This window comes from Carcharodon carcharias, chromosome 12 (assembly GCF_017639515.1).
Source record: "Carcharodon carcharias isolate sCarCar2 chromosome 12, sCarCar2.pri, whole genome shotgun sequence".
Classification (NCBI taxonomy): domain Eukaryota; kingdom Metazoa; phylum Chordata; class Chondrichthyes; order Lamniformes; family Lamnidae; genus Carcharodon; species Carcharodon carcharias.
Window position 1 is genome coordinate 64,186,419 of NC_054478.1, and position 14,660 is coordinate 64,201,078.

The 14,660-nt window shown below is 41.1% G+C and overlaps 1 protein-coding gene across 8 annotated transcripts in view; it reads right to left on the bottom strand.

Moving 5' to 3' along the window:
- Positions 1-14,660, bottom strand: part of zgc:113184 (uncharacterized protein LOC553745 homolog) — an 83,585-nt gene that overhangs the window by 12,782 nt on the left and 56,143 nt on the right. For all 8 annotated transcript variants that reach the window (XM_041201831.1, XM_041201832.1, XM_041201833.1 and 5 more), the window contains one exon: positions 11,864-12,429. In XM_041201831.1, the coding sequence (XP_041057765.1) occupies positions 11,864-12,429 (566 nt within the window). The remainder of the gene's footprint in view (positions 1-11,863; positions 12,430-14,660) is intronic.

Consider the following 14,660-nt stretch of genomic DNA (forward strand, 5'->3'; position numbering starts at 1 on the left):
ACCCTCACGCACCAGGAGAAATTTTCCAAATGGGCTTCCCCATCAGTGAGAGTACTGTGGTAATACTATATTTGTTATTTGTATGTACTACTTTAAGGAACAGAGGTTTTGTCAATTCAGTGCTAGGCAGTCCTTTGGGAAATCCCACTTCGAGTGAAATAAGCTATATTAAGCCCTTGCTATAATTCAACTATTTTAATAAATTTATACCAAGGGCTAAACAACATACAACTGGAACTGATGCCAGGAATGTGGTTTTTCCCATTGTGGCCATGGGGAGAAAAAGAAGTCTAATTTAGAATGGATTAGTACATGGCAAATGATGGTAAAGATTGAGGGGAAAGGGTGTTTGGCTGCCTCAGGGCAGTAAGCAAGACAGGAAGAGGGAGCAGAGTCAGGTTCATAGGTACAGTTATGGAGAACACCTCCACCTCTCTTGGAGAGATGGTTGGGAGGCTTCAGTGGTGGACAAGCATAATGAATAGTGAAGTGGGTTAAGATGGGCAAGTTCAAACATGATGTGAAAGCATTACATGACAACATTATATAAATTACACATTCCTTCCATTTTAATAGTTAATCCTTTCCTTACGTTGTTGCATCATTTTTTGATTTTTACATGCCAGAGGTGGTCAGACATAAAACACGTTGTTAATTTGAAACATTGGGCAGAAATTTTCGCTCAGTGGGCAGGCGCACACTTGACCCACTTGAGCGTGAAACAATAAGCGTTGACGTCGGCCGAGCGTACCGACGTCAACGCACAGCCACGTGATAGTTGGGTTGGACAGGCAGCGACAAATTTACGTTAATTGATTACTTAGTGGCTTTAACAGGTCTTTTAATTGTTGGCGGGCACACTGCTGGCTCCAGCGCACGCCCACCAACCAAACTATCACGCGACTGCGCGTTGACATCAGTACACTCGGCCGACGTCAACGTGAAAAGGCCAAGCGACCGTTGCATTTTCTTGCACGGGCGGGATGAGGTTTCCAAAAGCAAATAAAAATAAAATAAAAACTTTTTCATTCATAACATGTCGCTGCTCATGAGACAGGGTCACATGAGGGTACATGTTTCATTACAATGAAAAAAATTTCTTTTCCCCGTATCTCTTCATCTCCTTGAGGCAGCTCTGTGCCTCGGAGATTATGAAGTGCTCATTCGCATGCATGCATGAAGTTTGTGCTCGGCCTGCTCGCCCTCCTCCCCTTCCCTCTCCGCACGGGCAGTGCTCAGCGCTGCCGCTCGTGTTTCACACTGGGCGGGCCTTAATTGGCCCACCAGTGTGAAATCACGGTCCAGTACCGATCGTGGGAGATGGTTGACTTCCCAAACGGCCCCGCCAAGCCCACCCACCAAGGGCAAAATTCTGCCCCTTCTTCCAAAATTACTTTGTATTTTGCCAATAGGAAGAAAATGGCAGTGATCCAAGGACAAATGTATTTAATAATGAGAAATAGAAAGTAATAAAACTAAAATAACAAATTGGATTGTGTAATAGATTAAGAATAAAAATCTTGATGTATGTCAAATAATGGATCAAATGTTGAAAACAATCATAGACCAAAAATCACGTAAAATGCTGGAGTATGCAAACTGATAGAAGTAACAAGTCCAAGAAGTGAGAGTTACACTGTACAAACACTCCTGTTGTAGTCAGCATAAATAGAAAATAATAGTAAAGCTGTGGAGAAAATTCCAAGAATAAAGGTAATTCTAGACTCTGGGTTATCAGTTACAAGCAGAGGCCAAGGAAAAGAGTGAAGAATATGTTCTCAGTTGTTAAAATATTGACACAACTCAATGCCAGCGGATGTGGAGAAGTACTTCATGTGAATGAAGGAAGAGTCAAGATAAAGTTAAAGAATAACATTTTCATGCTTAAAACTCCAATTTATAAAATAAGCTTATCTGGTGCAGCACACAGTGAGTTAAATGTTGCAAAGAAATTAATTTGATTCCCAATTCTGCAGGGTAGTATAGATTTGGGAAAGGAAACTGATCAGAATGAGTCTTGAAATAAAATAAAATGAAAGAATGAATTGATTGGGAGGCTTCTCAATTCTACTTTCTTATGCTCTTATCAACTATAGGATATATGGTTGCTGTGCCTTAAAAAGGTAATTCTCAATTATACTAACAGGAGCTAATTTCCACACACACATTTGGCTCAGGATTAAAAAACAAGTTACAAAGTAAGGTTTTCAATAGTGATTATATGCAAGCCTAGCCTGACTGGTTCAAGACAAGCCATTTAATTTTAGCACACAATAAAAGGTGATGCCATGCCATCAAGAGATGGGGAGTGCTATATATGGTTTCTAACTTACACATTCTCTAAAACACCAGAACCTCCACATTAACAGTTCATTTTGACCGGAGAACATAATTAAAAACTCCAAAATCAATACTAATTCAATTGATGATATGTGGAGAATGCAATTCATTCTGTGAATGAAGAGCACAGGAGATGGATAACTCATTTTACTTCATTCAACAGCTGCCATATATCAGAGGTGCCCACCAAAGGCAGAAGTTAATCAGGAGATTGGAAAGATCAAAAATGCCAGCAGTCAGGATTAAACTGTGGAAGAATAAGCCTATGCAGCAGTTAAATATAGTCAGTAATGGTCTGTATGTGTAATGCACCAATGGGACTTGTTGTGCGTTGCTCAACAAGGTTTCAAGATATTGCGCTATGTATGGTATGACCTTGAATTTTACCTGTACTTTCTTTAAGAAAAGAGGAAAGCAGTGTAAAATGTATTTCAATTTGCTTAGCTAGCCACTGCTTGATAATTGGTTAGTCTTCAATAGTAGGCAATAGATAACTGCTGTAACTTCTGAAGATGCATGGTATAGTTATTGTGGAGCTTAATGAATATCAGTAAAACGAACATGAAATCACACATAAATACATGATTGCACTGAAAAACTCACATGAGGGCAAACCTTCTTGGTGGCTGGGTAATCTTAATTTGAAATACAAGGTCCCAGATCTTCTGCAAAGCAGCAGTCATCATCAGATTGCTGCTCCACATTTCTTCTGAGTCAGGCTTCTTCAGAAAAATGGAGCATACAGTCCAACAAAGAACTCCACTACAGCACTGTAGAGTCGGGATAGACAAAATAAGGCCCCTCTTTACAGCACAAACTGCCATAAGGTAAGCTTAAATGTCCAATGTGAATGTTAATGAATAGATGAATGTGTGCATGAGTAGTCTGGTAGGGTAGGGTGGGTGAGGTGGGTAGGTGGATTGGGGTAGTTGTGTCTGGTAGGGAGGGGTAGTCAGGTCGGGTCAGGTCTGGAGTTGCATATTTAGGAGGGATAGTCGGGTTGGGTCGGCAGTTTGGCCAGTGGCGATTCAGGGTGAGCGATTTGGGGTGGGGGTCAGTTCTGTAGTTAGCCAAGAGTTAGACTAGGATTTTTCTGCCTAACATTTCCTGAATAACCATCCAGTTAAATCCATGGAACTGTCCGAAGTCTCTGAGCAGGATTTTCCAGCCCCACCCACCAGGGATTGTCTAGTCCCACCAAAAGTTAATGGACTTTTGGCTGGCCCGCCGAATCTCCCACATCGGATCCCACCACGACAGGGCCTGAAAATCCCGGCCTCTGACTTTAGCTCAGAGTAGAAAACATTTGCGGAGGGTCCCAGGGACCAGGGGAATTGCTCGTCGGAAGTTTAAACTTCCTGGGCATTCCCACAGAGGTCAGCACGTTGGAACATCTGTGGGGTCCCGACACGCATCCTAGGTTGCAAGTCTGATCTCCAACAATCAGGGGACTGGAAGATCTGGGCCAAGGTCTCTGAGTAACAGATTGACAAAATAAATGAATTTGATTGGCAATGAAGCTTTGTTCTAATTCACTCAGATTGTACACTGCTAAAAAACATTGACAGATATGTGAACAGTAAACAAGTTATGATTTAAATTGCTTTTCAGTATCAAAAGCTCATTGGCCATCAGATATGTGGGATACTACTGATCATATCCTTACCTTGCAAACGTTTGAAATGGTTAATATCCAAATTGATTGAGCATTATAAATAATTAATTTGCTCACAAAATAAGCCTGTTTTATCAAAGACAGACATATATGGGGGAGGATGAAGGGAATAACAGTGTCAACATGAAGCACTTCAAATTCAGATGTAGCAAAGCTACGTGCAAAATAAAGTCTTCTGTATTCTGCTACAACATGTGCCTCAGCCAAACCCAAGAAGAGCAGCTTCTACTGCACCAGACTGTCTCCCTGCAACTTCATTTTTCACACCAATCAAACTGATCAGAGTAACACTGCCAATTAGTGCCAAATTGGGTTCAATTGTGCGCAAGAAATTAGGTTGAGATTACTCAAACTTATTTCACATATGACTCTTACAGCCAATAGACAGAGAAGATCTTGCTCCCATGAGTCTTGGTTGGATTTGAACACAAGTTCCAGAGGTAAAATCCAGCATCACTATACACCCACATCCCCAGCACAATAGTGTTTCCTGCTTTTTTGAACAGATGGGAGATTATGGACATCCATGATGTATCCAGTATAATATACTGTGGTTAAGGGATAATTGTTGGTCCCAAGGCATGTAGAGGCGCATGTTTTGGTTCATTAGAGACTAGGTTTTCATACAATTACAGCCTCTTTGCCTAGACAGCAAGGTTGGGTAAGAAAGGTCAAAAGCTATTAGAACAAAGAAAAGTACAGCACAGGAACAGGCCCTTCGGCCTTCCAAGCCTGCGCCGATCATATTGCCCGTCAAACTAAAACATTTTGCACTTCCGGGGTCCGTATTCCTCTATTACCATCCTATTCATGTATTTGTCAAGCTGCCTCTTAAACACCACTATCATACCTGCTTCCACCACCTCCTCTGGCAGCGAATTCCAAACACTCACTACTCTCTGCGTAAAAAACATTCCCCGCACATCTCCTCTAAAGTTTTCTCCTCTCACCTTAAATCTATGTCCCCTAGTAATTGACTCTTCCACCCTGGGAAAAAGCTTCTGACTATCTACTCTGTCCATGCCACTCATAATTTTGTAAATTTCTATCAAGTCACCCCTCAATCTCCGTCGCTCTAGTGAGAACAATCTGAGTTTCTCCAACCTCTCCTCATAGCTAATAACCTCCAGACCAGGCAGCACCCTGGTAAACCTCCTCTGCACCCTCTCCAATGCCTCCATCTCCTTCTGGTAATGTGGCGACCAGAATTGCACGCAATATTCCAAGTGTGGCCTAACCAAGGTTCTGTACAGCTACAGCATGACTTCCCAGCTTTTATACTCAATACTCCTGCCGATGAAGGCACCACATGCCTTCCTGACTACCTTATCCACCTGCATTGCCACTTTCAGTGACCTGTGGACCTGTACACCCAGATCCCTCTGCCCGTCGATGCACTTAAGGGTTCTGCCATTTACTGTACAATTCCTGCCTGTATTAGACCTTCCAAAATGCTTTACCTCGCATTTGTCCCGTTGTATTCTTTGACAATCCTCTTCACTATCTGCAATTCCTTCAACCTTAGTGTCGTCTGCAAATTTACTAATTAGCCCAGTTACATTTTTCTCCAAATCATTTACGTATACTACAAACAGCAAAAGTCCCAGCACTGATCCCTGTGGAACACCACTAGTCACAGCTCTCCATTCAGAAAAGCACCCTTCCACTGCTACCCTCTGTCTTCTATGACCAAGCCAATTCTGTATCCATCTTGCTAGCTCACCTCTGATCCCGTGTGACTTTACCTTCTTTACCAGTCTGCCATGAGGGACCTTGTCAAAGGCCTTACTGAAATCCATGTAGATAACATCCACTGCCCTTCCATCGTCGATCATCTTTGTCACTTCCTCGAAAAACTCGATCAAGTTAGTGAGACACGACCTCCCCTTCACAAAACCATGCTGCCTCTCACTAATACGCCCATTTGCTTCCAAATGGTAGTAAATCCTGTCACGAAGAATCTTCTCCAATAATTTCCCTACCACTGGTGTAAGGCTCACCGGCCTGTAATTTCCTGGATTATCCATGCTACCTTTCTTAAACAATGGAGCAACACTGACCATTCTCCAGTCCTCTGGGACCTCACCCTAGCCAGTGAGGATACAAAGATTTCTGACAAGGCCCCAGCAATCTCCTCCCTTGCCTCCCTCAGTACTCTGGGGTAGATCCCATCTGGCCCTGGGGACTTATCCACCTTAATATTCTTCAAGACGCCTAACACCTCCTCTTTTTTGATCTCAACATGATCCAGGCTATCCACACACTCTTCCCTAGACAAATTGACTGCTAAGTCTTTCTCTTTGGTGAATACTGATGAGAAGTACTCATTTAGTATCTCTCCCATTTCTTCTGGCTCCACACACAGATTCCCACCTCTGTGCTTGAGTCAGCATACCCTTTCCTTGGCTACCCTCTTGCTTTTTACATATGCATAAAAGGCCTTGGGATTTTCCTTAATCCTGGTTGCCAATGACTTTTCATGACCCCTTTTAGCCCTCCTGATTCCTTGCTTAAGTTTCCTCCTACTTTCTTTATATTCTCTACAGGCTTCATCTGTTCCCAGCCTTCTAGCCTTTACAAATGCTTCCCTTTTCTTTTTGACTAATCTCACAATACCCTTCTGTTATCCAAGATTCCTGAAACTTGCCATACTTATCCTTCATCCTAGCAGGAACATGCCGGTCCTGAATTCTTATCAACTGATGTTTGAAAGCTCCCCATATGTCAGTTGTTGTTTTGCCCTCAAACATCCGCCTCTAGTCTAGATTCCTCAGTTCCTGCCTAATATTGTTATAATTAACCTACCCCCAATTAAGCACCTTAACCCGAGGACTCCTGTTATCCTTAACCACCAGTACCTTGAAACTTACTGAATTATGGTCACTTTTCCTGAAATGCTCCCCTACTGAAACTTTGACCACCTGGCTGGGTTCATTCCCTAATAACAGGTCCAGTATTGCCTCTTCCCTAGTTAGACTATCTACATATTGTCTCAGGAAGCCCTCTTGGATGCACCTTACAAATTCTGCACCATCCAAACCCCTAGCACTATGTGATTCCCAGTCAATATAGGGGAAGTTAAAATCACCCACCACAACAACCCTATTGCTTTTATATCTTTCCAAAATCTGCCTACATAACTGTTCCTCAATCTCCCACCGGCAATTGGGAGGCCCATAGTAAATCCTCAACATCGTGACTGCATCCTTCCTATTCTGGAGCTCTACCCATATTGCCTCGCTGCATGAACCCTCCAAGGTGTCCTCCTGTCGTACAGCTGTGATATTCTCCTTAACCAGCAGTGCAACTCCCCCACCTCTTCTACATCCCTCTCTATTCTGCCTGAAACATCTAAATCCTGGAATGTTTATCTGCCAATCCTGTCCATCCTTCAACCAAGTCTCTGTAATAGCAATAACATCATGATCCCAAGTACTAATCCAAGCTCTAAGCTCATCTGCCTTGCCTGTTAGACTTCTCGCATTGAAACAAATGCATTTCAGACCCCCAGTCCCAGTTTTCAGTAATTTCTCCCTGCCTGCTCTTCCTTTTAGTCCTACTGGCCATATTCACTAGTTCCCAGTCATTTATTTCACCTGCTGACCTATTGCTCTGGTTCCCACCCTCCCGCCATACTAGTTTAAACCCTCCCGAGTGACACTAGCAAACCTCGCAGCCAGGATATTGGTGTCCCTCCAGTTTAGATGCAACCCGTCCTTCTTGTACAGGTCCCACCTGCCCCGGAAGAGATCCCAAAGATCCAGATATCGGAAACCCTCCCTCCTACACCATCTGTTCAGCCACATGTTTAGCTGCAATATCTTCCTATTTCTAGCCTCGCTGGCACATGGCGCAGGGAGTAATCCTGAGATTACAACCCTAGAGGTCCTGTTTTTTAACTTTCTGTCTAACTCCCTGAACTCTCACTGCAGGACCTCGTCACTCTTCCTGTCTATGTCATTTGTACCAATGTGTACCACGACCTCTGGCTGTTCTCCCTCCCCCTTCAGAATGTCTCGTACCTGATCAGAGACATCCTGGACCCTGGCACCAGGCAGGCAACATACCATTCTGGTGTCTCTTTCACGACCACAGAAGCGCCGATCTGAGCCCCTGACGATAGAGTCCCCTATGATAATTGCTCTTCTGTGTATTGGCCACTGCCCCCCCACCCTCCCACCCCACCCCACCCACCACCCCACCCCACCCACCCCCCCCGCGCCTCCTGCTGAACAACAGAGCCAGCTGTGGTGCCACTGCTCTGGCTACTGCTGTTGTTTTCCCCTGACAGGCCAGCCCCCCCCAACAGTATCCAAAATGGTATACCTGTTAGAGAGGGGTCAGCCACAAGGGATTTCTGCACTGACTGCCTGCCCCTTCTAGCGGTCATCCATCTATCTGTCTGTACCTTGGGTGTGACCACATCTGCAAAACTCGTGGCTATGATGCTTTCTGCCACCTGAGTGCTCTTAAGCGCATCCAACTGCTGCTCCAACCGATCTATGCGGTCTGTGAGGAGCTGCAATAGGGTACACTTGCTGCAAATGTAGTTGTCCGAGACACTTGAAGCGTCACAGATTTCCCACATCCCACAGGTGAAGCACTTCACCCCAGCAACTGTCATTTCTAGAACTATTTAATAAATTAGGAGAGAGGTTGCACCATGCTAAGAACAGTTTCTTGGTTAGAATAAAGTTAAACAAGAATATTTTCCAGAAACTCTCACAAAGTACTTCAAACAAAATCTCATCATTAAGGGTTTTTTTCAAGACAAAAATCAGTCTTGAGATGTGGGCTGCCGAGAGGTGGTGAGTCAACTTTTTCAACTTCTGCAATTCTTTGTAGCAGCTTGATGCAACTGAGGAGCATACCGGGCCACTTCAGAGGGAAGTTGAGAGTTATTCATACTGGCATGGGATTAGAGTCAAATAAAGTCAAGGCTGAGGAAGGATGGCAAGTTTCCTTCCCAAAAAGGACATTAATGAACTAGTTGGGTTTTTGCAACAATCCACTAGCTTCATGGTCACTTGTACTGATCGTCTTTTAAAAAATGTTTTTTGTAGTTCATCTACTCTTTAAGCCACAATTAAAATTAGCAGTGCAATTTTCTATGTGAGGAGCTTAAAAGTCACATGTTTAGACTTGCAAACCGTGGCCATAACATATGCTTTTACTAATTTCAAACAGATGTGGGAGATACTCCAAGATATGAGGAAACTCAAATAGATATTGCTTATTTGTTTCATAAAACAAAAGCAAATGTTCCTGCTTTGTGTTATTGGCTTTATTGGTAGGTATCCTAAGTAAGCTCATCTATGTATTCACTAGCAAAGAAGCTATCACTGGCCCAGCGATCACCTTTCAATAGGGGTGCCATCAAAACAAAAGTTTGAGATTTTAGATGTAATATTTGGGTCAGATTAAAAGGCAAGGGCAGACATCAAAGCATCCAGGGCCAACACACTGAATAGCTTTAATTAGAATTGGACATTGAGTGATAAGGCTGTATTGTTTACAGATGTCGCTTTGTTTTTCCTTCTTGGATTCGAGTCATATTGGCAAAGTAATGTGGTTTAGGCGTTCTGAGGCTTCAATTGAGAACTTATGGCATCAGGTCGTTGGCTGCAAAACAGAAGTGACTACACTTCAAAAGTAAATAATTGGCTTTGAAGCACTTTGGGAAACCTGAAGACATGAAAGACAATACATGAAGTCCAAGTCTATCTTTCTTTTGGACATTGTACACTTGTCTAGAATGTTTGGAAGATTTAGTGAGGAAAGTTGAGGCCAGAGGGTGACATCAATCTCTGGACAGTGTTTCTTTGATGACCTGGTAATGCATTTCTCCAGTAGCCAGAGTCTTTGAATATTTTTAAGGCAGAGGTGGATACATTCTTGGTAAGCAGGGGGATCATGGCCTATTGGGGGTAGGCAGATTTGAGGTTACTATCATATCAGCCACGATCTTATTAAATGGCAAAGCAGGCTTGAGGGGCTGAATGGCCCATTCCTGCTTCTTGTTTGTATGTTCATATTCCAGGTCTTCCTTGATATTGGTCTCCAGGTTCTTCTTCCAGAGCAGCCAGTTATCCTCAAATGAGGCCTCCAGTAATAAAGCCAACGCAATAACCAGAATTTAAGATTCCCATTTGGGAACCATTTCAGTGAGATCAAAGTATCTAAAACATATTTTTAGTATTCAGGTTTTCCTCTTATTGACAAGAAAAGTGACTGCATTTGCCTCACTGTACCAATGTTCAAAGTTAGATACTCAGTGAATCAACAGCCAGGTAACAAAGGTTGGATTCTGTCATTGAGAAGACATCTACACACACATCTATCTAAGTCTTCCTCAAAACCAGCAAACTAAAATGTCATGCGACTGCTTCCAGCAAAGGAGGCACTGGTACCCAAGATTCATTACTTGGTTAGATACCAATTGAACATTGAACAGGATCCCTTTCTATTTAGGAAATTCAATGGGTTCAATACAAGGGGCTCATAAGCCAATGTGGATCCCATCTATAGCTTCCTAAAAGTTGATAAATCCAGCCACATAATAAAATTGTATCACTCAGTTACACTATTGCCAAGCTATCATACCAAAAAGAAAAGTTTGCATCATTCCAAAATATAATGTGTGTGTTCTGATGAACGAAGGCACTTACTGAGCCCTGGCTAATGTTCCACAGATCCCCAGCTGCATCAAAAAAGTGTGATTTATCCATCTCTTCCATTCTCCACCCACCAGGTGGGGATATAATACCTTGGGACAATGTCAATTTGAATCAGTCATGGATAGCTTATGTGTTGTAATATGTTTTGTGTATTACTTTTACTGAACAATGTAAGTAATGTTATTTTTCTTTAGTTGGTGGAGGGTCTAAGCTACAAAATAATTTTAGGTGTCCATTCATACTGTACTACATCTAATCATGAGAATCACATCATTAGACCTTGCATTAAAATGGAAACCTTTTGTTCAGTGACTGGCCAAAAATAACGACACCTAGAGAAGAATAATGGGGTAGATTTTGCTGTACCAGGGGATCTAATGGCATCTGCTACTAGTTATACTTGTTTCTGTACCCTTCAGCTCAAAACATTTTTTGCCCACTAAGTTGCTGAAAGCATGAGCTGATAATGTTGCAGTGAGGGAAACAGGGAGTCTGGGACCTGAGTGGATAAGGCAAGCAACAGTGTGTCTCCTTAACCAGATTGAAGGATTGAGAAATAGAGAGTGGAAGGAAATTTAAAGTGAGTAGCTTCAATGTCAAATCAAATAGAGAAAGAGTAAAAGAGAGAAAGAAAGATTGGATTATGAGAGAGACAAAAAAGAAAAAAGATTTTAGTTTAGTGTTTTTAAAATCTCCAACAATTAATGCCTGAAGGAATGAAACTCCACATTTGTAACCATTAATTTTCAAGCATCAGTGAGGTTGTTTGGCAGTAATTATCACATTTTTAAGAGTACTTGCGATTGAAATGAATGACAAAAAACGTAACTTTCTGTGACAAGCTTTTGTATTACTGTGTAAATGCAGCAACTTCGAGGCTCAATGCATGTCAACAGTGAGGCAGTTAGCAAAAATGCCATTTTCGTGAAGCTGACACAGAATGGTGACAACTCAGAAAGCGACTTTTGGATACTGGCATTTAACCACATATCTCCTCCTCACCTAAAGTTGTACTGTTTCCGCATAGTAATTATGATTGTGAGAGCCTCAGTGCTACTTTGACAACAAAATATGATCCAAAAAAATTAGAAGTATGGACTCATGCCATTAAATAACTAAGAATGCAATGTAAATACATTATTTATAGTGGTTGTGGGATGTTTTGACTTACCTGTTGCGGTCCTCTTATCTCTGTTGGCACTGGTGAAACCATTGGATCAGATTCAACATTTAGAAAAGGATTTGAAGGCTTAAGAACTGGAGGGCTTGAAGGGCTTCTAAATGTGGTCTTATCAACTGTGGTACCTATGGATGTATTAATATTTGTAGATATTCCTTGCTCATCACAAAAAGGATTATGTGTTGCTTTATTAGCTGGTCCCACAGTAAATGTTTCAAATAAAGTGCATTCTTCCTTATTTTTATGTTCCAAGTCTTGGATATCATCTTTCAACAGCACCTCTTGAACTTTACATGGAGGATCTTCAAAAGGAGCTTTTGGTCTTAGTTTTTCCGGTGCACTGTTTAGAAAGTCATAGTCATTGTCTGAAGGTGGGAATTTGACATCTAGATCAGACAGAGACTCAACAACTGGAAATTGTTCCTGCTGCGTTCTGTGCCCTCGTGTTCCATTTGTGCTCTTAGGCATACTTTTGTCATTCTGCCCAACAAAATGTTCTTCTAGATGTTCTTGTTCTCCTTCATCTGTACACTGTATAGGCATTGAGAAAGGCATATCTAAAAGAAATTTAAAAAAAAAACATTCGTCAATAATTGGATCACAAACTATGTGGAAAAGTCAAAAGAAAATTTTTTAAAAGGTAACACGGTCTTAGAATTCTGCTATCAGCCTGTAAGGCAATGTTCGAGCTATTTATGTCATAATTGTACCTTCTCCCCGTTAGCACATTACCAGGCATATATTTTCAACAGCACCTTCCAAACCCATAACCTTTACCACCTGGAAGGATGAGGGCAGCAGATGCATGGGAACACTACCACCTGCAAGTTTCCCTCCAAGCCATACACCATCCTGACTTGTGAACTATATCATGGTTCCTTCTCTGTTGATGGGTCGAAATCCTGGAATTCCCTCCCTAACAGCACTGTAGGTGTACCTACACCACATGGACTGCAGCAATTCAAGGTGGTGGCTCACCATCACTTTTTCGAGGGCAATTAGGGGCGGGCAATAAAAATGCTGGCCAAGCCAGCGATACCCACATCTCATGAAAGAAAAAAAAATAAATATAGGGAATATACTTGGTTTCATCAAGCCTATCATTAATAATTAACTACTTACATGAAGTTCCTTTGGCTAAATTCGGATGGGTGAAGCATATTACACAATGGGGAATAAATGTACTTAATGTATCACACATTTTGTTCCAAAAAATGTGTTAAGTTTTTTAAACTTGTGAGAATAAATGTTAGTTTTCATCAATACCTGGGAGACCATTTAAATTCTGGCCAATACAACTTTTTTTTTTCATTGAGCTGGAGTTCAAACACCAGCATCCATGGCTGGAAAGGACAACAGTCTACACCTTAGTATGGTAGCTGATCACTGACAGTTCTGCAAGATCAACACAGCAGCATGGATTGCTAGGACATGGCTCCAAGCATGAAACTCTCAAACACTAAAGCCCTGGTTTTTCAATCATCATCATTTTATAATTGAATGGCTTACGCATTTGTATTAAAATAATGGTGATTGGAAAATCTAGGTTTAAGTATCTGATCTTTATCCTATCACATAAGGAGGTCCTAATTAGAAGCCAAAGGCCTCTTCATAGGCAAAAAGAAATATAAACCTTCTTGACTCAAGACAACAGTAGCAAAAATCTCATGGATGAGGATGGTGTATGGCATAAGAAATGGGATTTCAGGAAATACCTACAGGGGAAAAATGGGCTAATTATATATTTTTGAAAATACTTAATTTTCTAGAGATTAAAATATGAGTAGCCTTGTACACTATTAAACTAATGAAGGGAATATTAACATATTGCTAAATTTTGAAATACAGAGTTGAACTGTTTCATCCTTAATCTTTTCCACTGTAGATTTATTGTAATAAATCCTATTGTTTAAAAAAAAACCCAGAAAGAAAATTGACATTTTACAACTGACAACCCAACTCACTGCACTACACAGTGACAGTGATAATCAGTTGTCTAATGCTTGGCCATACAGAGGGAAAATTGGGGGCCAAGTAAAATTGGGCTTGTGTACCTTCTAATGACTACCCTAGAGTAACACTGGTATAATTCAGAGACGAGTCACTTGCTTCCCCCATCCCTCTCTCCAAAATAGGGGCAGTAAGCAACTGGAAACGCCCAAAGGCAGGAAACAAATGTATGGCAAAATTATATTTCTATTTCACGATTTTCTTTAAAGTTACCTGAAGTGGAAGTATGTTTACATCACTTTCCAACCCACTACAGAAGTAACCAATTGATGGAATTGACCTTTCTTAAAAAGTTAAATACTGAAGTTGTGAAATCAGTATAGTTGTTTTGTCAAATCAGTCAGGATTTATTGGAAAAATCTTGTAATTATGTGCCCACCAATTTCCACAGGTTAAATTTTGATTTAACTTCTTTAGTTTTTCCCCTAATTTCAAAAATGTTAACTGGACATACATAACCTTTAAATTAAAGTTTCAAATTCATTCTAATACTGGAACCTCCAATATTAAACATTCCTTTTCATCAGTTCCTATAATCGTTACATCACTGATGTATAGGCAGATCTTGTACTTTTGGTATTATCAAATTAGAAATACCTATGGAGAAAGAACTCATTCTGGAACCATTGGAAAATTTCTAATAGTCCTTTGAACACATGAAAGATTTCTACAGGTTAAATTTTGATCTAATTTGTTTTTATTCCCCATTTCAAAAATATTAATTTATTGGAAACTTATGCCTAAAGTTTTAAGATATTTAAATATTATGGTCAAAAGG